The 27,031-nt window shown below is 32.6% G+C and overlaps 2 protein-coding genes across 2 annotated transcripts in view; one reads left to right on the top strand and one right to left on the bottom strand.

Annotated features, from left to right (window-relative positions):
- LOC114344460 (DNA polymerase eta) overlaps positions 1-27,031 on the top strand; it is a 380,902-nt gene that overhangs the window by 252,519 nt on the left and 101,352 nt on the right. The window lies entirely within an intron of this gene.
- On the bottom strand, positions 4,313-25,169 carry LOC114344486 (uncharacterized). The gene is made up of 3 exons (XM_028295322.2): positions 24,930-25,169; positions 8,635-8,871; positions 4,313-4,772 (listed from the first exon to the last, which is right to left on the bottom strand). The coding sequence occupies exons 1-3, from the start codon at positions 24,982-24,984 to the stop codon at positions 4,537-4,539; spliced, it is 528 nt and encodes a 175-aa protein (XP_028151123.2). The 5' UTR covers positions 24,985-25,169; the 3' UTR covers positions 4,313-4,536.

Genomic DNA, 27,031 nt, shown 5'->3' on the forward strand with positions numbered 1-27,031 from the left:
ATTACCAGACGATTAACAAAAAATGGGCCCAACTGTTCGAACATTGTAAGATCCAAGACAGGTGAATTACTTACTACAACGGATGATTAAGTAGAGAGATGGAAAGAGCACTTTCAGGAGATGCTAGGCACGCCCAGGGATAACGCGGATGAAATTGTCGAAAACCCGCAGAATGTAGACTTCCATATATCTTGCGAGTCCCCTTCCAAAATGGAGATAATAACAGCTATCAAATCTCTGGGAAATAACAGGTCCCCGGGAATCGATAACATTGCTGCCGAACTACTTAAAACTGACCCGCATCTAACCGCTGAACTTTTGCTCCCCATAATCCGAGAGGTGTGGGAAACAAACCGCATTCCAGCGGGCTGGAAAAAAGGTAATATTATTAAGCTTCCAAAAAAGGGCAACCTCACACTGTGCAAAAATTGGAGAGGAATAACCTTGCTTACCGTCATAAATAAAAATTTTACGATCATCATACATAAAAGATTAACAAACAAGGTTGAATTTCGAGCGAATCAAGCAGGTTTTAGACCAGAATCTTCCTGCATAGATCACATTAATACAGTGAGGGTAATAATGGAACAATCGGTTGAATGGAACACGCCTCTATACATGGTCTTTGTCGATTTCGAACGTGCCTTTGACAGCCTGTCTCATGCTGCTCTATGGAAAATTTTAGAGCTAAGAAACATTCCTCATAAAATAATTTCCATTATAAAGTCACTGTACACTGAGGCGACGTGCAGCGTGACACACAATGGGGTCAACAGTGACGAATTTGACGTACTTACTGGAGTCAGACAGGGATGTGTGCTTTCGCCGTTTCTGTTTAACATAGCTCTGGACTATGTTCTCTCCAAACTAGACTTCGACCCAAAAGGGATACAATGGACGTTAACTACACGCCTAAAGTGATCTGGAATACGCCGACGATATCTGCCTGTTAGGACAAAGGTTCCAGGATGTGGCCGACCAATTGGAAACACTATCCACTGAGGCCAATAAAATAGGTTTAAAAATCAATATTGGTAAAACCAAGTCGATGAGAATAAATGCAAGGAACAACACGCTATTTAATGTCGACAACAAGCAGATTCAAATGTGGAGAACTTCACGTACCTTGGAAGTGTCATAACAGAAAGCGGAGGTACAGAAGACGATATTCGTATGAGGATACGAAAAGCTCAACAAGCTTTCAGCATGCTTAACCCTGTTTGGAGGTCTGGAGAATATACTACAAGGACAAAGATCCGAATATTCCAGTCAAATGTTATGTCTGTTCTACTCTATGGATGTGAAACCTGGAAAGTAACAAAATACCTTACAGACAAATTGCAGGTCTTTATTAACAAATGTCTACGAAGAATTGTTCGTATTTTCTGGCCAAACACCATCAGAAACGAAGATCTGCTACACCTGACCCAACAAAAGAGTGTAGAAAATGAAATAAAATACAGAAAGTGGGGGTGGATAGGTCACACACTCCGAAAAGATAGTTCCAGTATTGCAAAAAATGCCCTAGAGTGGAATCCCCAAGGAAAGAGAAAAAGAGGTCGCCCAGCACAAACTTGGAGAAGATCCATCATGGACGAGATAAGAAGTCAAGGAATGTCTTGGAATGAGGTGAAGGTGAACTCCACTTAGGAGTTCAAGAACATTATATATATATATATATATATATATATATATATATATATATATATATATATATATATATATATATATATATATATATATGTTAATAGCGTATGCTAGAGTTGCATATCTCTTGTAAATTCCCCGATTTATCCTAGGTGTTTCACTTGGGATTAACTTAACTACATTACCCAACTATGTTTCAGAAATTGCAGAGGATTTCAGCAAGGGTTTCCTAGGAACGTCAATGGGTATATTGGGATGTGTTGGGCATTTCCGAACATACGGAATAGGTCCATTAGTGAGCATTAAAACTTTCGTCTTTATAGCGATTAGTTCAGTTCAATATAAACGCACAAATTACAATAAACCATACACCGTTAGAAAGAGTGGAAAAAAAATATAAGCTTGGGATCATAGCTACGAAATAAAAACTCGTATTGAAAAAGCCTCAAGCTCTTTTAACGGTCTTAACAACGGTCAATCTGCAACTATCAATACACACAAGAATTCTTAGATGTTAAGTCTTTACTTTTCTACGCCCTATGAAGTAGAAATAAGCTGGAGTCTTACAGAAGATGTCATAAAATGATTAGAGGCATTCGAAATGTGGTGCTACCGACGTACGTTAAGGGTCTCATATACATCACACAACGAACATAACTATTTTCCGGAGGTTAAGAAAAGACAAAAAAATTATTAATACTGTAAAAAACAGAAAGTTGGCTTACTTCGGCTACATTATGCGCAATATGTAGTAGATAGCGACAGTGGCGGCTGGTCCTATAAGGCAGGTGAGGTAGAGTATATCAATCGACCATTTACGTTATTTCAGCATCAATTATTTAAATACAATTTAACTTTTGGAAATTTGCCAAATAACTTTATTTTTATAATAAAACATAAAAATAGGTACGACCCTGATCTCCGGCCTCCACGTGCGAGTATATCCATCTCATTTACACTTTCTCAAATGATTACAGTTGAGGCATGCCTCGCGTTTCCTTGTCTAGCATATTACCGTTTCGTAAAAGGGACAACAGGGTTGTCCACAACCAGCATCAAAATTCAACCTGAGAATAATTTTGGACCGCGTATTCAACTATGCTTTAGATGCATGCCTCCTGATACGACATAAGCGTATAAGGTCGAACTGCACAGATCTGGTTAATGGATAAAAATTATTAGATCTGTAATTTAGTTTGTTCACAATTATAAAAAGCAAGTGGTACCCTATATATTACTTATTATTATATATATTACTATATATTATTATATATTATTATATATACTTATTATATATTACTTATTATATATTACTTATTATATATTACTTATTATATATTACTTACTATTATATACTACTTATTTTTTTGAGCCTTGAAAATCGTCGTCTTTCGTTCTTTTTTCAGTTTTAAATATTGTTCATAACTTAAAAACGATCAACGTAACAGAAAAATTACATAAGACCTTTTTTGTTTCGAATGGTCCAAAAAATCTGAAATAATATCTACCCAGTCCGAATTTTTTTTTAATTTATAAAAAAGAACTTTTTTTATTTATCTAATTATAGTCTGAACAAAATTAGATCGGACATCCCTCGTTTTTTTTAATTGTTAATATGTAGGTATACTAAATTAAATATCCAATAATTTTTATCCATTATCTAAACAGATCGGTGTATATAGTTCGACCTTATATCGGATCCTCTACTATAGCGTTTTGTCACGATAGAGAGAGACTTTTTTCCACGATAATGATTTAAAACTTTGTATGCAAGTTTTTAAATTATTATGCATTTGTGCTGTTTTGCCAGTGACAAGTGCTTCTGCAAAAAGGAGTTTATCCGCGCTAAAAAGGATTAAAAATTATACCAGAAATACAACTGAACAGACACGATTGAGAATATGGCAAAAATCTCAATTGAAAAATTATTTATAAAATCACAGGATAAGAACGCAACGCTTTTACAGACGAGATAATTGATCATTTTGCAGATCAGAAGAATTCCGAAGAAAAAAACAGCTACCTACTATGAGTATGAACCTGTCAGACAATTTGTCAGCCAGAAAACAACTTGTCTCTCTCTAAAGATCAGCCTACCACGTAAAACGGTATCCGAGCTTTCGTTGCTATTCTTTTGCCAATAAAATTGTTATTTAATATCGTTTGCAATTGCAAGGATTAAAATAAATATGACGATATTCTGTAGATGGTCTAACGTTATAACGACACAAAATAGACCTTCCGGCCATTTAAAGAGAAGCTAACCATAATAATAATATTCCTCAAGTGTAGTGTGCCTCACCATCTTGTACTATCACAAGCCGCCCATGGATATCGACTTCTACAGTTGGTTCTACAAAGCAAAATTGAGGGCAAGAGAGGCCCTGGACGTAGACGTATATCCTGACTGGCCAAATTAGGAAGTAGACTGGTCTAACGCCAACTGATCTATTTCTAGCTGCTGTGAATTTAATGAGATGTGTCGTACAAAATAAGCACCTTTAGAAGAAGAAGTAACACTGATCGCGTAAATTTAACAGGGCTCTCGATTTGACATTCTGGTAGTTCTAGAGCATCTGCCTACCCATTAAGTTTTAGAACATAAATGGAAAGACCGTTAGCAGTTATATGAACGCCAATTAGATAAAATAACAAGTGGAGTAAATAAATTGTATTATTTATTTAAATTAATTTGTACAGAATGTGATTTAATTATATTACTATACATATATTTAGATAAATTACTTTATACAAATTCATAAAAAATCCTAAATATACAAAAATATCTATAAAGTTGCTTCTATGAAGGAGATTTATACCATTCAATCAGATCTATCTAATTTCTAAAATTGTCATTTTTATCAGAGTGAAGATTTTATTATTTATAATCTACTTTTGTAACAAAGCTAACAATAGTAAAGGTACTGATGCTAACACAATATTTGACTTGATTCCTGTCGCTAGATTGCAACCATCAGTTTCACAGGTAACACAGTAATCGATAGTTCTGCTTCTGTCGTTTTTCAGTTCATCGGGACACTCTCCTGCTGCGAGACTCTTTGAAACAATGCGGCATTCCCTGTGAACATTTGGAATTTCTGCATTGGAACCACTGCCGGAAAAACCTAAAACGAAAGAAATTATATAAATGTAACCTGTAGATTAGGCTAGCTATGGGCCGCTCTGTGCATCGTAGTCCAGAGAAATAAGGTTTTTGTCAGGACACTTGAGCAGCCAGGTTGCAAATGGACTTTTTGGGTACTATATACCTAATACATTATAAATACAAAAATGCCCGTCACAGTTCGGACGAGAAACTTAGTTATTAACAAATAAGGGTCAAAAATGGCAGTTTTTTCGTTTAAATCGCTACAGGTAAAAATAGGGTAATGGTATATATTTTTTAGAGTATTCGTATTTTAGTAGGTCAGCCAAGGATTAAAATGGCACTTTTTGAATTTTGGTCGGATCATTTTTTGATTCGGAAATTGCAATATAAGACTAAAATTTCAAAAATAAAAAATGTGCTAAAACTTTTGCGAAAATGGCCTTAAGACTTTTATATGGCACGAAAAGTTGAGTCAAACATTTCATATAATGCACAAAAAAATTTAAGATGATTCGTCAATTAGTTTAAATTTTATTCAATTTGTTTTTCGAAAAGAGCTTATTTTTCGCAATGTTATTGTTCATAAAATAATAATGACATGGCAATTCTGTAGAAACCACATGGAAGAAGTATAGTTATATTTTCAAAATGTTGAAAAAAATCATTAAAAAGTCGTTTTTATCACCTCGAAAAAGGTTTAGTAAAATATAATCATTTTTGGCTTATAAAAAATTTGAATAGCTTTGTTAATATTGGCTTTAGAGTAAATCTACTTTAGGATTTCAAAAGCTGGTATTTTTACACGAATTTTCAGAAAAAACTTTTTGCCTAGGTTAATTATGCTCAAAGTTAGCCAATTTTTTTTTTATTTCACAGTTACTTCTATTTATATACATCAAATTCTCCTGTAACACTGTTATGTTACCATACTACTCCGAAACGGCTTGGCCAATTTTTATGAAATTTTACACGTATATCCTATAGGACGGAGAAGAGGTTTTAATCTATTTTTTACACCCATAAGTAAGGGTTGTCCCCTGACATTTTTTCTTTTTGGACAAAATTATCTACCTTAATTTTATATGATGTAGAATTAAAAAATACATGCAACCCTTAATTTTAACTCTTTTATCACCAACCCCTATTTGTTAATAGCCATCTATATATTTACATCTATAAAATTCTCCTGTCACAGTGTTAGTTTTCATACTCCTCCGAGACCGCTTGACCGAATTATATGAAATTATATATTCGGTAGGTCTTAGAATCGGCCGTAATCTATTTTTCATATCCCTGAGTAATATGGGGAGTTCCCCCTAACATTTTGTAATGTTAGGTGGAGATGTGTGTACTTTTTGAGATTTTTCGTATCAAAATAAGCACTTCGAATCAGTCAAACTTCCAGATCGTATAAACAATACACATACATAAAATATATAAAGTAAATGGTAAAGCGCTAACGATTAATTTTCTTTAGGATGCTAAATAGGGCGAGTAATAAAATTGATTAAATTTGAGAAATAGGGCGAGATTTTCACGAGTTTTTTAATACAAAAAGGGGCCAACTTTATTTTGATCGTAACTCGTTTAATTTTGATGCTAGAAACTTTAAGAAATAAGTCTTTCCTGGAAGTTGCTTAATTTTTTGGTTATTTCATGTTGAAATATTCGATTTGGAATTTGACGAATAAGAATGCACTTTTAATGAGCCTACAACTTTGCTTTTACTGGGTTTATAGATTTCATTAATACACCATTTTTTTCGTTTTCTTATAATCTACAGTTTTGCTAAGAATATTTTTTTCGATAAAATATTTACTTTTTGAGTTATTTGCGAAGAACGACTGATAACGTGTTTTTTTGTCGAAAATTATACATTTTCTAATAGTCCAGAGAAATAAGATTTTTCTCGTGACACATCCCCCTCCAGGCCGAGACCAAATTTTTTGAGTAGTATGAATGGACATCTATAATAATAACCTTTATGTTTCCTGCAGCCGATTTTGATGATATACAAAGTTATAAACAAATGAAGATCAAAAAACGGTAAATTTTCGATTTTTTCGTCTATTACCAAAAAGTTAACCATTTTAAACAAATTTGAGAGTAAGCAACTTAAAAATCGTATAAAAATCGAACATATGGCGTTCGCTGAATATATCTATCCTGATTGGTTGCTTAGAAAATTGCAAAATAAATCATAAATTTTAAGTTATGATAAATATTCATAACTTATGTAAAAATTAACTTGTAGCCTTCTTATTACATGGAATGCTGAGACTTCTGGTGCTTAAATCATACCCTAAATTTCAAAGTAATTGGTCAAATAGTTTAAAAGTTATTTAATTTGTTTATCCCAAATTCATTTTTTTTTGCAACACTATATTCTTCTTAAAGTGCCTATCCGTTCCGGATGTTGGCGATCATCATGGCTATCTTGACTTTGTTTACCGCAGCGCGGAACAGTTCAGTGGTAGTGGTGTTATACTTACCACTTTCGTAAATTTTGAAGCCAGGAAATGCGTCTTCTTCCCGGTCCTTTTTTACCATTTACCTTCCCATGGAGAATCAGTTGGAGAAGGCTGTAACGTTCTTGATTTCTCATTACATGTCCTAGATATTCTAATTTTTTGTTTTGATGGTTATGATTCATGGCTATAAGTCAGAAAATTAGGAGGTTACAGTAATACTTCGGACAGTTTATGAGAGAAGAACATTTATACTATTAACTTAATTAAAAAAAATGACAAAAAGTAATTTTAAACAGTGTAAAATTATTTTGCAAAAACATGTCGATTTTTTGCTTACTTATAAACAATTAGAATAACTTTTTAACCGTTACCCGTAGAAAAATTATTTTTTCATATTTAGAAAGATTGGATTTTTATACACATTTAGAAAGAAAAACAATAATTGTCCTAGGACAATTAGGGACGAAGTTAGCCCCCCCCCCTTTTAAATTTACATGTTCTTGCAAAAAATTTTGCAATATTTAGAATTATTATTTTGTAATTTTTTTAATTAAATTAATACTGTAAATTTTCTTCTTTCATAAACTATTCAAAGTATTATTGTAACTTCATCATTTTCTGACTTATAGTGTTGCAAAAAAAATTTATTTGGGAAAAACAAATTAAATAACTTTTAAACTAGTTGACCAATTGCTTTGAAATTTAGGGTATAATTTAAGCACCAGAAGTCTCAGCATTCTGTGCAATAAGAAGGTTCTAAGTTAATTTTTACATAAGTTATGAATATTTATAAAAACTCAAAATTTATGATTTATTTTGCAATTTTCTAAGCAACTAATAAGGATAGACATATTCACCGAACGCCATATTGAAGATTTTTATACGATTTTTAAGTTTCTTACTCTCAAATTTGTTTAAAATGCTTAACTTTTTGGTAGTAGACGAGAAAAACGAAAATTTACCGTTTTTTGATCTTCATTTTTTTATAACTATGTATATCATCAAAATCAGCTGCAGGAAACATATAGGTTATTATTATAGATGTCCATACTACTCAAAAAATTTGGTTTCGGCCTGGAGGGGGTTATGTCACCAACAGGATATTTTTTTCCTTATTTCTTTGAACTATAAACTATAGTCCAGTCCACTTAAATTAGTCAGTTTATCCATATTTGGACTTACTTAAACGCGCGTTTTTTAACCCCCTTGAAGGGATGACTCTCACCCCCCAAGTAAAAGCAACTAACGGCACGAGTTCAACTTTGAAGTGGAGAGTAAGTAGAACCTAAATCCAAATTTTCATGCAATTCGGAGTTGACCCTGAAAATTACACTCCAAAAAGGTCCCAAATAGGTACATTAATTACAAACTAAAAATGATATAATAGAAAATAAAAATATTAGTTACCTCTGGACACTGTCTTTAAGCAGACGGTTTTTTGATTATAACTATTGACGTAACTTCCATCACAATGTATTTTTCGAGGATTGTTTCTGTTACCAATTGAAAATTGTCTGCTATTACTTTGTTGGAAATTAAAGTTTTCATAAATTCTGTTGTTTTCTTCTATCCTTGAAACGTTGAAGTAATCTCTGCATGTAACATCGAATTCAGACTTACAATCCCAACATTGCAGTGCAAAACCTAAAATATAATATTTTATTATTTTTAGCGACATATTAATCCTAAAAGTTCAAAACAAAAACCAAGCTTATGTCTAAACTACCTAAATTGTTATTGAAAATTAACTAAGATTATAAAACTAAATTTATATAAGAATTTACATTTTAAATATTTTGAAAGCAATCTTCTTTATATGTCATAGATCAGGGGTCGCCAATTAGCGGACCGCGGTCCGCATCCGGACCGTGAGCTACTTTTGTGCGGACCGTCAATAAATTCAGAATATACCTAGGGTTTGGCAATTTTGAAAATGTTTGGCCATGAAATTGTATATTATGTTTGACTCAACTTATGTGTGCGAAGCCGCTTTAAAAATAATGAACTTTATTAAAAATCGGTACAGATCTCAGCTAACAGATGAATATCTCAACTCCCCAATTAGAATCAGTTGCACCAAACTCACTCCAAACTTCAGACAGGTTGTACATAATAAAAAATGTCATTTTTCTCACTGATAATTTAATTTTGTAAAGAATGACAAATTTTCTGATTCGGTTTTTTTTTGTGGATTCCTGTTAAAAAATGTCCCCTTAAACAAATCAAAAGGGGCCCGGGATGCCGGGCAAAACAATATTTTTATACAAATTCAAAATTACTTTTAAGCCTCGAAAATTGTATTAAAAAAAAGGTCTCTTGTCATTTTTTTCAAAAGTTGATGGTTTTCGAGTTATAAGCGATTTAAAATCTGAAAAATGTGAAAATACCTACGCATTTTCGACGTTTGAAAACTCATATGTAAATTATTAGTTTTCAGGTTGCCAAGTGCCTAAATTGGAGTTTATAAATTCAATTTCAATTTACAGCATTATTCCAGTTTACTCAGATAGTGCAGCAAGCACCTCTACCGGTTTCGAAACTTATTAGTCTATCATCAGGAGGCACATATGCTGCTCTCTCTGATCCAACTAGGACAAACCCCGGCATGCAGTCACGGATTGCAACGAACGAAACAGCAGGGATGCCCTAGCGGCAACTGCTATCAAAAAACTAAGTTTTCAATCTAATAGCACATAAAACAACATCCAAAAATGTCATTATACATCCTACCAGACTGAAAACAATGGGAACCTTCTCTGGTAACACCTCCGAGGCTTCTACAATTTGTAAGCCATAACGGATGCTGAGACTAAGGAAGATGAGGGAATTTTACAATTTATAATTCACGTCCCATCTGCTCAGCGCGGTAAAGTTCCAACGAGAATGGTTCCCTTCGTACTCCAATGGGAGTAAACATAAATCAAAAATGAATAACAGTTTACTAGTTTTTTTATTTATTTATTTATTCAATTAATTATTGCCAATGTTCTAATTAAATATGCCAATAAAAATAAACGGTCGAAATTAAAATAAACCCCGATAACGTATCAGAATCTTGAAATTGAATGTTTAAACTTCAATTTAGGCACTTGACAACCGCAAAAATAATAATGTACACATGAATTTTCAAGCTTCGAAAATGCTTATTTTCGTATTTTTCAGTTTATAAATCGCTTAAAACTTAAAATCTATCAAGTTTTAAAAAAATTACAGAAAATTTTTTTTGTTTAGGATGACCCAAAAATGCTAAAAACGTATTTTCGGGAGCAAAAAAAGTGATGTTTTGGATTTATTAAAAAACTGTTAAAAACAATTTCTGCCTAAAAATTTCGCACTACACCCTTCTGATTTGTTTACCGAATTGGAACAACCAGACGGGTAGTGTTAACTCCGGACCCCGGAAGTGTCATAGGTTTTCAAAACGGACCCGCAGGAAATATAATTGGTGACCCCTGTCATAGATAATATTGTCCGACGTTGGCGATCACCATTACGAAGGCTTCTCGATCTTCTGCGACACGGAATAATTGACCTGCATTTGGTATAGAAGTCAGTTGTTGAAGAATGCTTTTTTTCTCAATAAACCTGTTTTCCTCCTACACCACTCCGACCTTTTATTTTGCCTTTAAGAATTAGTTGTATAGTCTGTTCGCTAAACTCAGACGCAACTTTCTAGATATTTTAGTCGGTAATTTTGCCAATTTTAGTAAATTGTCAATAATTCATTTTGGTCCAAGGGTGTGGATTTTACGGCCCTTCCTATTTAGAGTCTGTTTTTCGTTCTCGTCCCCAAAACTCCCAAAAACTTCGAAAATTTAACTCCGACCTTTGCGGCTTCTAATAGAAGCGATCATTACCTTTCCAACGAATGTCTAATTTTGAAAATCGGTTATACCTACCGTTCAAAAGTTACCGAGCTCAGAAATATAAGTCAATTTTTATTTAAAAAAGGGAAAGTGTTTGTGGATATGTATGTATATATTATGTATAGTCCGTCCGCTATAACTTTTCCCATGCGGTACGATTCATTTTCAATCAAATTAAGTCAAAACAGAAAGTGAAACGTACGCCGATGTGTGTAGTATATAGTATATACAAAATGTATGTAGTATATACAAAATGTATATACACATCGACGTTCGTTTCTATTTATGTTTTGACTTAATTTGATTGAAAATATGTGAGTATGTGTGTGGAAAAGTTAAACCGATCTGAATTTTTTTTCTGTGTTTAAAGAAGGGGTGAGGGCCAATTGAGAACCGGTGTAGTTTGTGAGTTTTGACTAACCATAAGCCAGCTATAGGACTTGGTAGGTACAAAACGGCATATTTTTTGGCGGTATATATCTTCGGTTCAAGAAGAGGCATGAGAACAGTAAATACACCAAATCAATAGAGTTGAGTTAAGCTTTCAAATGGGGTCTAAGCTGTCAGGATCAGACATACACACGGCTCAGTATAGCCGAAAAACTGAAAAACTAAACTTTGAAAATTTTGGTTTTTCGACAATTACTCAAAATTTCAACCTACGAATTACACCAATAACTGAGAGTTTGTAGAAGGACTCTAGACGAATCTAACGGTGTATACCTTATATTCGGGAAAATTCGAATTTTTAAGTTATAGACTTCATAAGTATGATCAAATCTATTTCTTATTAGTCGAGGCATTGAAGGATTGAAGTGTCGATTTTTTTGCAGTAAGACGGATTTTAATGCGGATTGGTGCATTGGATTCGTGAGAATGTCAGGAAATTTTGTGAACTAATTTAATGAATAAGAAATCTCAAATTGCATTTGTGCATAAGTAAAAAGCATTTCAAAAATGCATTTCGGTAAATAGTGGGAAAAATTGACTTAATTTTCTTACCCGGGGGTTTTTGGGGTCGCTGAAAACGAATATGAGGTCGACGAGAGTGTGCAAACTACCTGGTGCCTGCAGCGGGTGTAATAAACGTCTTCCTCTGGAGTATTATGGTAATTTGTTAAATAATTGGCCCAAACTTGTAACTCGGGGTGTTTTTATACAAATATCTGACCACGGAAAGCAAAATAAAAGTATACAAGACAACAGTAAGACCTATCTTAACATATGCAGCGGAAACAAGGACCGATACAAGAAAGACGAAACAATAAATCAACAACATCGAAATCAAAGTATTAACATCAATAGCGGGCATATCATTAAGAGACAGACAAAGCAACAGAAGTATACGAGAACGATGCAAAATTCAAAATATTAACAAATGGATAAAAACAAGAAAGAAAAACTGGAACGAACATGTAAACCGAATGGAACCAGATAGATTAGTGAACATCTGTAAAAACAACAAGCCGTATAGCAGAAGACCCGTTGGAAGGCCGCCGAAAAGGTGGAAAGACAATGTACAGTCAACAACAACTGGAACAGAATAAGAGGCAGACAAACAGGAGTAATCCCAGTCGCGCGAAGAAAAAGAAGAAGAAGAAATGATTATCAGATCAAAAAACTGAAAAATACACGTATTCAATATTTTTGAAAAATCTATCGAATGACACCAAACACGACTGCCCACGTAGGTGGGGTGGAGGCTTACTTTAAAATCTTAAATAGGAGCCCTCATTTTTATTGTAGATTTGGATTTCTTTCGTAAAAATAAGTAACTTTTATTCGAAACATTTTTTCGAATTATGGATAGATGGTGCTATAATTGGAAAAAACGATTGTTGGAAATGGAAAATTAAATTGAAAAAATGGAAAGTCACCCACTTTATGGAAAACTTAATTTTTTTTGGTTTTAGAACTTACTCTTCACAACCTATTAGGTCCCCATACCGCTCGAGTAATTGCAAATTTAGCATACTTTCCTCCCCTACTATTGGTAATATGTTGGCTCTGTACTTTTCGCTTCGCTTGTATGTAGCATATTTTAAATAAAAACCCATTTTTCCTCGTATATTCTAATATTTTGATAGATTTTATTGCAATCTAAGATCATCAGAAGTAAATACGACAATGTCATTGTGTAAAAGTTAACTGACAAATCACGTATCTTCGCGAAGCATAAAATTAGCTTTTCCTGACAGAGATAATTAGCTCGTCGGAAATTTAAAAACAATTCAACATTCTGTGCAACCTTAACAAAAACAAAACGTTTTAAAATAATAGTTTAATTTAAAAGAATTATAACAAGGTTTATCATAACCACATGTTGCGTAACCAAGAATGTCAGCACTAAACGGTAAAACATAATAATTCGAATGAATTAGGGTTAATTAATACTGCACCTTAATGAATAATAATGATAAGCCTTATGAGCCATACTTTGAAAATATTTCTACGTATCATCCACAGTAGAATCAGAGATAAATGTGAAGAAGACCAGGATGAAACACAATTTGGCTTCAGAAATGGACTGGGAACCCGGGACGCACCTTTTGCACTAACTTATGTATTATTGCAGAAATGCTGAGATCAAAGGAAAGACGTCTTTGCTGTATTTATTGACTATAAAAGGGCCTTTTAACAAGCACAAATTAATTAAAATATTAAAGGATAGAGTTGATAGTCAAGACGTACGAATCATAGAAAAATTATACTGGCGTCAAACAGCGACAGCTTGCATAAATGGAAAATCAACAGAAATATGTAAAATACAAAGAGGTGTCAGACAGGGTTATACATTGTCCCCACTGTTGTTCAGTTTATATTCAGATATTTAAAGAAGCGCTGCATACTTTGGAATGGAGCGTGAAAGTTAATGGAATTCTGATAAATACAATCAGATATGCAGAAGATACAATTATTTTAAGTGATGACATGAGTGGATTACAATGCCTTTTAAATGCCATTGACACAATGGGAAAAGAGTTTGGCCTAAACATAAACTGTTCAAAAACAAAATACATGGTGTTTAGCCCTTTGGCACATCAAGATTCACGGTTATATGTTGATGGTCATAATATTTAAAGTGTACCCAGTTTTAAATATCTTGATTGCCATTATTACTGAACAACTAGATCCAGATAAAGAGATAAAATGTAGAATCGAGATAGCCCCCACGACATTTTTAAAAATGAGGTAATTCTTCTGTAATGATAACTTGCAACTTCAACTTCGAAAGCGCATGATTAAATGTTACATTTGGCCAGACCTGTTATACGGTGTCGAAGCACGGACATTAAAAATATCCACCATTAATTGTTTGGAAACCTTTGACATGTGGCAGCACAGACGTACCTACACTAAAAATACCGTGGCCGGCTATGCTGACAAATATGGCAGTCCTTAAGAAAGCAAATGCTGCTCGCGAGCTGCTTGATAACATGAAATGTAGAAATATGGTCTATTTTGGACACGTAGTAAGGGGAAATCGATATAATATTGAAAACAAATACTAATAAGGGTTACATCACAAAACAAAACGTTTTCGGATTAACAAGTAATCCATCATCAGTGTTAAGCCAATAGCATTCATGCGTGAGCCACCAAAAAGTAATGGGTAAAAACCCTTTAAAAGTTATAAGATCTTATATTATACTACGTATTATGTTTAAAATAGTTAGATGTTGCAAATATTCCTGGATATTACCCAGGGTCACACAGGACTCTAACCCACATGGATGTAATGTGAGAGGGATGAACCTCACATATTGAAAATTGAGTGTCAACTGTTGACATTGAGTTGACACTCAATTTTCAATATGTGAGGTTCATCCCTCTCACATTACATCCACGTGGGTTAGAGTCCTGTAGTGGGGCCCTGGTAATATCCAGGAATATTTGCAACAGCCAATTATTTTAAACATAATATGTAGTATAATATAAGATCTTATAACTTTTAAAGGGTTTTTACCCATAACATTTTGGTGGCTCACGCATGCATGCTATTGGCTTAACACTGATGATGGATTACTTGTTAATCCGAAAACGTTTTGTTTTGTGATGTAACCCTTATTAGGGTCTTTTAAGTATACCTTTTACAAAGGATCCTGTATTTTTTGTGATTTATGGTATACAGCCAGCTACAGGAATTATATTTTCCTCGTGGATTGATATAATACTGCTCTCCTGAAGAGAAGAAAAGTTCGAAATGGTCCACAGGGAGATGGTAATGATCTCTGAATCGAAATTAAATATTATCTACCTGTGTTTTTACTCACGTATTGAGTACATACTAGGAAACAGATTTGTTGATCTTTGCCTCGTTGAATTGATGTGTTGTGCAACTATATAGACTCCCCATGTCTTTGCATTCATCACCCTTTATTCCTTGCAAATTTTAGAAGGATGGGGAATAGGTATAATAGAGAATCTGTTTCCGAATTAAGAAATTCAACGATTTTATTTTTAAATATTTATTTGTTTGAAAATGGAGTGGCTTAGGTTTCGCCGTTTCGATATAATATTCTTCAACTTATTATGATGGGTAAAATCGAAGGACGCATAAGAATTGGTAAAAAACAGGCCTCTTAGTTGAAGAATATCAGAGAGTGGACAGAAATAAAGAAAGCAGAACATCTATTTAGAATAGCTCGAGACAGACAGTTTCGACATGTCAATCGCCAACGTCAAGGGGATTTGATAGGGCACGTTAAAAAGAAGAATAAATAATAATGAACGTCAAGAAGATAAATGAGAATATCGAAAACTCGAAAAAGAAATAACGAGCATTTTTTCATAAACAGAACCAATGGCGAACAATTATCCCAATATAACTCCACAAATTACTGCATCCAGCAAATCAAAATCAGAATAGAAAAGGCTAGAGTAAATTTTAACAAAATGAGAAGACTGCTCCGCACATGAGATTTGAAGTTGGCGTTAAGAGTTAGGTTGTAGGGATGGTCACAAGCTCGAGCTTAGCTCCCGGTTTATTCCTTGCGAGCCGGGCTTCGAGCCAAATCAAATTTTTTTCGAGCCGAGCGGAGCTAATTTCGAAAAGAAGCCGAGCTCTCCTTAGCGAGCTTGTCAGTATTTTAGCTAATACTCTATAGTTTTTATAATACTTTTTCTAGTTCATTTATTTCTGCTACGACTGATACTTTTGTTTGAGAATAAGTAATTCTTACTACTAATATGTATTTTCAATGTATGGGGTGTCCATAAAATATGGAATAAATTCCAGCCGAGCCCGGCTCGGCTCTTTTTTCCATGATTGATCCCAGATACATTTGTAAATTTACCTACCTTCTCTATTTTTCTCCCATTTATTTCAATTTTAGTTTCCTGATTGTTGTTTTTTAAGAGTTTCGTTTTTTCTGTACCTATTTATCTTCAGCCTCATTACGTTGAAGTATTTTGCAAGCTTGTCGATCTTCTTTTGCATATGGTTACTATGTTCGGTTAGGAGACAAATGTCCTTTTAGTCCAGAGAAATAAGATTTTTCTCGTGACACACCCCCCTCCAGGCCGAAACCAAAATTTTGAGTAGTATGGAAATCTATATTAATAACCTTTATGTTTCCTGAAGCCGATTTTGATGATATACATAGTTATAAACACATGAAGATCAAAAAACGGTAAATTTTCGCTTTTTCATCTATAACCAAAAAGTTAAGCATTTTAAACAAATTTGAGAGTAAGAAACTCATAAATCGTCTAAAAAATTTCAATATGGCGTTCGCTGAATATGTCTATCCTTATTGGTTGCTTAGAAAATTGCAAAATAAATTATAAATTCTGAGTGTTTATAAATATTCATAACTTACGTAAAAATTAACTTAGAACCTTCTTATTACACGAATTGCTGAGACTTCTGGTGCTTAAATTATATTTTAAATTTAAAAGCAATTGGTCAAATAGTTTAAAAGATATTTAATTTGTTTATCCCAAATTCATTTTTTTTGCAACACTACAAGTCAGAAAATTATGAGGTTACAGTAAGACTTCTGACAGTTTATGGAAGAAGAACATTTATACTATTGACTTAATTAAAAAAAAGACAAAAAGTAATTTTATATGTATACACCGTTCTTAGGCGTCAACGCCCTTCGGTAGGGATCTATGGAGGAGTATCACGAAGCCGCAAGCCCTTATCCCTTGCCGTACCGCTCCTCCATAGGCCGATCCGACGCCAGTTTATCCAGACCAAGCCGTAGACTCTATTGAGTTTTATACTACGGCGTTGGCCTTTTATAAATTTCATGACCTAGCTGAGGCTCGAACCAGCGACCGCAAATCGCAAATCCACTAAACTTGTTGATAGACTGAGCCCCAGCTAACTGGACCGTCAAGACCGACAAAAAAAGTAATTTTAAACAGTGTAAAATTATTATAGAATAACTTTTTAACCGTTACCCGTAGAAAAATTATTTTTTCATATTTGGAAAGACTGAATTTTTATACACATTTAGAAAGAATTTCAATTGTCCTAGGACAATTAGGGACGAAGTTAGCCCCCCTTTTTTTTATTCACATGTTTTTGCAAAATAATTTTGCAGTATTTAGAATTATTTTTTTGTCATTTTTTTAAATTAAATTAATAGTGTAAATTTTCTTCTTTCATAAGCTATTCAAAGTATTTGTGTAACTTCATCATTTAGAGAGCGTTGCAAAAAAAATTAATTTGAAATAAACAAATTAAATACCTTTTAAACTATTTGACCAATTGTTTTGAAATTTAGGGTATGATTTAAGCGCCAGAAGTCTCAGCATTCCGTGTAATAAGAACGCTCCAAGTTAATTTTTACATAAGTTATATTATTTATAAAAACTCAAAATTTATTTTTTATTTTACAATTTTCTAAGCAACCAATAAGGATAGACATATTCAGCGAACGCCATATTGAAGTTTTTTATACGATTTATGAGTTTCTTACTCTCAAATTTGTTTAAAATGCTTAACTTTTTGGTAATAGACGAAAAAAGCGAAAATTTACCGTTTTTTGATCTTCATTTGTTTATAACTAGGTATATCATCAAAGTCGGCTGCAGGAAACATATAGGTTATTATTATAGATGTCCATGCTACTCAAAAAATTTGGTTTCGGCCTGGAGAGGGTTGTGTCACCAACAGGATATTTTTTTCCTTGTTTCTCTGAAGTATTTGCGAATTCCAAGTCCTCCAATTGATTATGCAAGTTCCACCTAATACCTGTTTTCTTGTATTACATATTTTCTTCATGATCCAATTCGTTATTATTAGGAATAATGTCGAGAACAATACGCATCCTTGTTTAACTCCTCTTTGTATAAGTAGCTGTATCTTCTTCCATTTCTACCGCATGTTCCAGTCTGGCTGTACCTATATCCCTTGTAGAATAATCTCATCAGGTTAATGTATTTCATCGGTAGTCCATAAAGTTTTAGAATCTTCCTCATTTATGTTCTCTGTTTATACTATCGAAGGCCTTTTCAAAATCAATAAACATTATATTTATATTTTTGCCATTCACTAGCTTGTTCCAAGATAATTCTTATGCCGCGTCCTCACTGGTGAAAATTTGCGTCGAACCAGCTGTTCGTCGCAAATATTTGCGTGCTCGAGGTAAATTGTGATAGTGTGGACGCTGTTCGTCGCATAAATCGACGCAAGAATTTTCGACGCACACAACGCACACGCTCCATCGGTTGTCGGTTTTCGAGCGAAGATCAAATGATTTGAGCACCGCGTCCTCACTGGTAAATATTTGCGACGCAAATTCTTGCGACTCAAATTTTTGCGACTCAAATTTTTGCGACGATCCATTAGTTCAATACGCACGAAAAATTTACCAATGCGGACGCGGCATTAGTGTACAAAAATGTGGTAGATAGTGGAGCGTTTAGCGCGAAAGCCTGCTTGGTGGCTTCTTAGTTTCTGGTCTAGCTCTGGCTTCAGTCTATTCAATATAGACTGAATTATTAGACTGATACATTATTTTGGATGTGGCACTCAGCAGTGATATTGCTCACTAATTCTCCCATACTTAGATCGTCCTTTTTTGGTATCTTAATGATTACACCCTCGTTCCATTCCTTTGGTAGCTCCTCGTCGGCCCATATATCTTGTTAAAGAGTTTGTGTAACATTTCTACTGATATCGTTTGCGTCAGCCTTTATTAAGAGCAAACAGTAGCGATCAACAGGTACCAACAAACGCGTTCCAAGATTGCGACTCTAATTTTGAATATTTTGTCGAGATATTTGGCACACATATTCGTAATATAATAAAGAATGGCGGTACAGAGCCCAGTTTCAGAAATATGTTAGTATGTGGAAATTACTCTATAACTAAATAAAATATTGAGAAAAGGAGCCTGTACCGCCATTAAGAAAGACAAAAAAAATACACTTTCTTCAAATAAACTTTTTTATCCCGTGCCTAGATTTTGTGTCATATTGGAACTACTAAAAATCGATTTTTTTATAACAAGAAATCGAACGTCACTGACTTGGCAACATTTCGCGCCTATGTGTATAAAAATTATTGTTTTTGATAGTCACTGTCAGTGTCGAATTATCGACGCACTGTTGCCTCTCACTTTTGAAAGCTCGCAGAACTTTCGCAATCTTGGACCGCGTTTGTTGCTACCTGTTGATCGCTACTGTGTGCTCTTAAGAAGAATTAACGTTTTCTTTTTCTTTATGTAAACTTCTGAATAAATAATATAAACCAATGTAAAGCCTACAATTTGTAAAGGAAACATAGATTGATTAAATTTGAGATCAACCATTGTATTTAAACTGAATAAATTTGAAATTTTATTAAATTAATTTGGTACTATCTTATTCAAGTAGGTAAATGTGTCACCAGTAATCAAATAAAACAGCAAATAAATCCCGCTGTCACAAATAGCATCATCGAGACTGTTTTAATAGAAGAAACCTTGTATTTTTGACCAAATTGACCGACATTTTATGTCTACATTCATCTCACCAAAAAAGTCAATTAACTCGATTAGGAAAAGTTCAAAATGGACCCACCCACAACAAAACAAGACATTACAACAATGAAATAAATGACACAAAATAGCAAAAATGTTTCGTATTAAGGTGTTGGTAGTAGATGTGTTACTTATGGGTGTACCTATTAATGGGAAGGTAACAATTTTAACCTTGACATTGTTATTACATCATCAAATTTAATGTTTGTTCACAAAATTCAAGAGAGGAATAAAACAGTCATCTGCTATTTATAAAGGGTCATAATTAGCATGTTAATGTTGTGTTACCTGTTGATAATATTTAAATTTGTATTTATAATATGTACGACGTAGAAATCAAAACAAACACGTTTTTTTATGCTAAACCCATCAATAAATATTATCCAGCAATAAATAAAAAAAATTAATACAGTGTGTCCACGGTTGGGGTGCCCAAGAGGGAAAACTTTTTTATTTTCAATTTTAGCGAAAAATGTCATTCGTGATAAAAAGTTTTGCTTGTTCTAAAACCCCATAAAACGAATAAAATTCAAGTTTTTCAAACCCTGCTTCATTTTGTAGCCAATTTTATGTAAATCTCTATAAATTTTTGCACTAAGTTCGAAATCGTAACAATAATCTAGTGTTGCCATGCCACAATGTAGCTTAGTAACTGTCAACTCCGATAAATAATTTGCGAATTGTCATTTTTTTTCGACATTGTTAAGCGTTCAATAAAGAATTTATCTTGTGTTAAATTTCATTATTAAAATTATTAGATTAATAATTATTTAATTAATAAATAATTTGATGATTCAAGGAGAACGACAAAGTCTGGCTTCATAATCCAGAGAAGCGAAAGGGTTGTTCTCCCAAGTTATTATTGTTACAATTTCGAACTTAGTTCAGGGTTTCGAACTTAGTTCAAAAATTTATAGGGATTTACATAAAATTGGCTATAAAATTAAGCAAGATTTGAAAAACTTGAATTTTATTTCATTTTATGGGGTTTTAGAACAATCAAAACTTTTTATCAAGAATGACATTTTTCGCTAAAATTGAAAATAAAAAAGTTTTTCCTCTTGGGCACCCCATCCGCGGACACACTGTATTGTATAAGTAGGTAATAGTTAATTTTAGAAATTGATGCATTTGGATATTTATGTATTTTATTTTTATAAGGTACTTTATTACTCCAATGAAATAGCAAGAAATAGACCATGTTGAAATAAACCATGAAAACCTACCTGTTTCCTGACTAAAGTTCGCGTCCGTTTTTTAATTATTAACAATTATTTAGTGCAAAAAACGCGATTTTTAGATTTTTTGCACTCGACATTAAAAAGCTAAATAGTTGACATAAAATTACAAAATTAAATTTTTTAGAATATTGAAAAACCTTCAAAATGACGATTTTGGAAAGTTAAAAAGTTAATTTGTTGTTTCGCAAATTGCGAAATAAGTGAAATTCGTTATTTGTTAATAACTTTTACAAAAACTAACTTAGAACTTTAGTGTTTCACCAAAAGTTGGGTATTAGGATACTTAACGAACCCTCAAAATTTGAGACCGATCCATTAATTAGTTTAAAAGTTATTCTATTTGTTTATCCCAGGGACCTTTATTTTGCAATAACATAAGACAGAAAATAATGAAGATAGGACAATCCTGCGTAAGCCAAATGAAAGTAGAAGAGTGATACTATCAAAATGTATTAAAAAAGATAAAAAAATATTTAATATAGTCAAAAATCCTAATTCCAAATTTTTGAAATTTTGTAGTTTATAAATATTTAGAATAAGTTTAAAAAATTGTCCGTAGAAAAAATATTTTTACATAGGTATGCGAAAAGCTGGTATTTTACACAAATTTTTAAAAATTTAGTTCAAATGGTGACTAGTCGTGGTAAGTGAAGGGGGAGCTGAAAGTCGACAAATGCATAAGTTCAAAAACTAAAAAAGAATGAATTATTTACAATTAAAAATCACCCTAAATTTTCTCTTTTATTTTCACCCCTGTAACTTATTAAAATAAATATTATAGAAGTTTTCAGAGACTTTCGGCCCTCGGTAATAATGTAATCTTTCATTCTGCGTTTAAATTTTTCAAAAATATTTATTAGTTTTCTCAGGATTCGAAAAAAAAATTAATACATTTAAAACACATTGAAAAGTTTAACACGCGAGATTTTGCGCCTTTCCCCTTAACAGAGACGAAGAGAAGCTGAGAATATTAGAGACGCGAGGATCCTGGCAAGAATTCTTGGACCAAAAAAATCCAAGACGGAGAGTTTAGACGCTTATATCGAAACAGCATTCCAAAATTTCTAATCCCCGCGACGTTATTAAAAAAAAACAAGTTATAAACAAATTACAACAATTTTCATACGGCATCTTGGAGTTTAATTGAAATTTTGATTTCTCAATAGTCCAGAAAGCCACTGCGCATCCGCTAGGAAAAATATTCTAATTCGGATTTTTTGCACAATCTTACTCAAAAAAGGCTCCTTTTGACAAATTTGCATGTTGCCAGGACCAAAAGGTGGTCAAATATTTTGTAAACGTTTTTTTTTTGTTTTTTTCCTAAAATTATTTTTTTTGCATGGAAAAAAGTTATTTTAGGTTTTTTGGATCATTCTAAATAGAAAAGGTCTTTAGTGACTTTTCTCTAAAAATGTTAGTTTTTGACAAATAAGCGATTAAAAATTGAAAAATTGCGAAATTGGCCATTTTTAACCCTCAAAAACTATGTGAAAAACTGAAAATTTGAATGTTGCCAAGGTAGGTAGATATTCTTTAAACATCGATTGATAAAATTCCGAAGAGTTTTTTTGCAATACAATAATCAAAACTCCTTTGTTTTTTAATTGCTAATCAAGCGTGTGCGACACTATTTTCCACTGACAGTATGGCGCAAATGAAAGGAATAAATTCGTTATTTCGTAAACCGGCGACTTTAAGGAAAAATCCCAAAACAGATCGATTTTTATTTTTAAGTTATGATATTGTGGCATATATGGTATACTAGTGACGTCATCCATCTGGACGTGATGACGTAATCGATTATTTTTTTTAAATAAGAATAGGGGTCGTGTGCTAGCTCATTTGAAAGGTTCTTCTATTATATATTCAGTAATATAAACATTTACATAATTATTTATACAGGTTGTCCAAAAAATTTTTAATAAATTAAATTATTTGACAAAAAAAGAAGTAGAAGGACACCTTGTATAAATAATTATGTAAATGTTTACATTACTGATAGAGGATTGAAGAACCTTTCAAATGAGCTACCACACGACCCCTATTCTCATTTAAAAAAATCATCGATTACGTCATCACGATTACGTCATCACGTCCCGACGGATGACGTCACTAGTATACCATATATGCCACAATATCATAACTTAAAAATAAAAATCGACCTGTTTCCGGATTTTTCCTTAAAGTCGCCGGTTTACAAAATAACGAATTTATTCCTTTCATTTGCACCATACTGTCGCATGTCGGTGGAAAATAGTGTCGCGCACGCTTGATTAGCAATTAAAAAACAAAGGAGTTTTGAATATTGTATTGCAAAAAACTCTTCGGGATTTCATCAATCGATGTTTAAAGAATATCTATCTACCTTGGCAACATTAAAATTTTCAGTTTTTCACATAGTTTTTGAGGGTTAAAAATGGCCGATTTCGCAATTTTTCAATTTTTAATCGCTTATTTGTCAAAAACTATCATTTTTAGAGAAAAGTCACTAAAGACCTTTTCTGTTTGGAATGATCCAGAAAACCTAAAAAAACTTTTTTCCATGCAAAAAAAATAATTTTAGGAAAAAAACAAAAAAAACGTTTAAAAAATGTTTGACCACCTTTTGGTCCTGGCAACATGCAAATTTGTTAAAAGTAGTCCTTTTTGAGTAAGATTGTGCAAAAAATCTGAATCAGAATATTTTTCCTAGCGGATGCGCGGTGGCTTTCTGGACTACAACGCATTTATCGAAAATATACATAAAAACAAAAAATGAGACCTTATCAAAGTGTATACTCCAGCGGCAACAACCGCGTTTTGCAATTAAAAAATAGTAACATTTAATAAACAAATTAAATATCTCATAAACTATTGAATATTTTTTTGCTTTATATTGCTAACATAGCGCAACTTCTCCTGAAAAATAAGATATTTTATAGTGTTGTTCTGAAGCTATTTTCTTGTGGCATTTTTACAATTTTAACTATTTAGAATGGGAAATAAGCCACAATATTATTAAAAAATGATTTTTATTAACGTTTCGACGCCCAAATCGGGTGCCGTTGTCAAAATACAAAATACTATTAATATAAACAAAAATGTTGTTGCTTAGTAAAAAAATTCTTCTAATAATTTATTTAATTTGACTCATTTATATATATTTTATAGTGTCTATTTACTTAAGTATAATGCAAATAATAATTTTTTGCAACTTTGTTTTTCAAGCTTTATTTATAATTATTTAAATAAATTAAGGGTCAAATTTAATTTATTAACTTTGAAATGAAAGATTTTTCCTTCAACCTTGTAGAAAAAAATCATATAAACCTTCATAAAAACATGAATAACCGCAGCAGTTAAAAAAGTAAATTGTGTGCCAAAATGACCCATTAATATTTAATATTAATGCCGTAATTTAATCACATTTTAATTTTATTTTATTCGATAAGGTTATATACCCAAATGCCCAGTGTAGCATTTTGTTCGTAGATATTTTTATTAAAAATATAGATAATAAAATATTAAAAATATGAAATATAAAAAATTTTAATTTAATTTTAATTTTTAAATAAATTTGTGATTTATTATATAAATAAATTTAAAATATATTTGATTTAAATAGAAATGATACGTACCGCAATCAACAATCGCGAGAATTAATATTGCAGATGCAACGTACACTTGACACATTTTTTCTTCTTCTTAATTGATTCAGTCGAGTAATTCGGATAATCCTTATGTTTCCACCTTGTGCACTCTTCGCGAACTTAAAACAATAAATGATGCTTCTGTCTTAAAGCTTCAAAAACAAGGAAGATAAATTAGTAGCCACCATTGGCGGTTCTATCGGAAGGCCGGGCATACTGTCCTTGTTTCTAGGTATTGTTCATTTTTTTTGTAAACAGTTTAATATTCAAGGTAATAAGGTGTAAAAAGATGACAACATTTATAGTGTCACCAGATTATATATAAATTTAGTATAATAATTTTAAAGTTAATGGGACAAACTTTTTCCTTCTTCTTTTTATTTAATTAGCCTATATATTTTAATGTTTTTAAAAAGTTATATATGTTTTTATGTAATTATGTTTATTTACAATCTACATCATTAAAAGAGTATTACCTAAGTAAATTTGTTCCATGTTTTTGGGCATGAAGAGGAGATTTCCAATGATGTCTGATCTTATTCTATTTAAGTTTAAGTTTTAAAATAGGTCCTGTGGCCAGGTTCTATCTAGTCTCCTTGTGGCAGGGCCATTATGGAATAATTCCCTTACTAACTCATTGTCATGGTGAATGGTACGCTGATCTTGTGACTCCGCGGCTCGATGGATTTCTTCTCTGATGAAAGGAATATTTAAGTCTTTGTGAAGTGTTTGATTAGTTACGTACCATGGTGCATCCACTATTGATCTTAGAACTTTAGACTGAAATCGTTGGATGATATTCAGCGATGTTGATTTTGCACAGCCCCAGAGGTGTAGTCCGTAGTACCAAATAGGTTTGAGTATTGCTTTGTACAGAAGAATTTTATTTTGGATGTTGAGTTTTGATTTGCGTCCAAGGATCCAATACATTTGCCGGAATTTCAAGTCTAGTTGTCTTCTTTTGGTCTGGATATGTTTTTCCAAGTAAGACGTTGGTCAAGATGGAGGCCAAGGTATTTAGCGTCTGTTACTGTTGGTATTCGTATATTTTCCATTCTTACAGGTGGGCATGTGTTGTGGCGGTTGGTAAACGTTATTTGAGATGATTTTGTTGAAGTTATACTTCTTTACGCGCGATATGAGGGTGAATTTTTATATGTTAAAACCTACGATCCGGGCGCATGCGCATTATAACTTTGTTCTGTGCAGCTGTAGCGCAGCTGTGGTTTGGACGGTTGACGGTTTGGTTATGTATGGTTGTTGCGTTTTAAAATTTGTGGGAATAGAAACAACAAAGGTTAGTTAATAGTTATACTGCCTTTTTAAATAGTTTTCATATTATATTTTTGAAGTTATACTTCAAAATGTTTGAATTTATGTATGTATCAGTCCAAAAAAGGTGTGGAAAGAATATATTAGTGTTTTTAAATATATTTTTCTACAAACGTGTTAAAAATGCAATTTTTAGGACTCCATAGGAGCGTTAAAAATGTTACTTTAAGGCACTAGTGCTTTAAAAATTTTAAGGCACTGCAGTTAAAAGTGAATTGTCAAATTGTGAAACGTCAAAATATTTATATTTAATTTATTAACATTAATATTAATAATCCAACTTGCGCAATTTGAAAAAGGTGGTTTAAAAGGTTTTTTATTATAATTTTGTGTCTTTGGATTTGTCTTCCTTGGGCGTAAAATAATAAAACATCTATTTTTATATTTCACTTGTCACCGTGATGTATAATTATGTATATCTGAAAGGTAACTAGCATGCGGCTTGATGGCCTTGTTGGTAGAGCATTGGACCAGAGATTAAAAAATCGCGAGATTGCGGGTTCAAATCCCGGACGATTCATACTTTTTTCTTTTTTTTTTTAATATTTGGCATTGTTAAGTTTTGGTTCATTTTTGATAATTATTGTTAATTTTTTGTATTGGAACTGTTAAGTAGGTATATTTATTTCGTTGAAATTATATTATAATAGAAGTATAACTTCTTACGTGCGTACAAAGTACACACACATTCTTTTTTTTTATTTACTTTTGTTCGACATTTTTTGTACCATTCACTGAGTATGTCCAGATGGTGTTGC

Source organism: Diabrotica virgifera, chromosome 7 (assembly GCF_917563875.1).
Source record: "Diabrotica virgifera virgifera chromosome 7, PGI_DIABVI_V3a".
NCBI classification, from domain to species: domain Eukaryota; kingdom Metazoa; phylum Arthropoda; class Insecta; order Coleoptera; family Chrysomelidae; genus Diabrotica; species Diabrotica virgifera.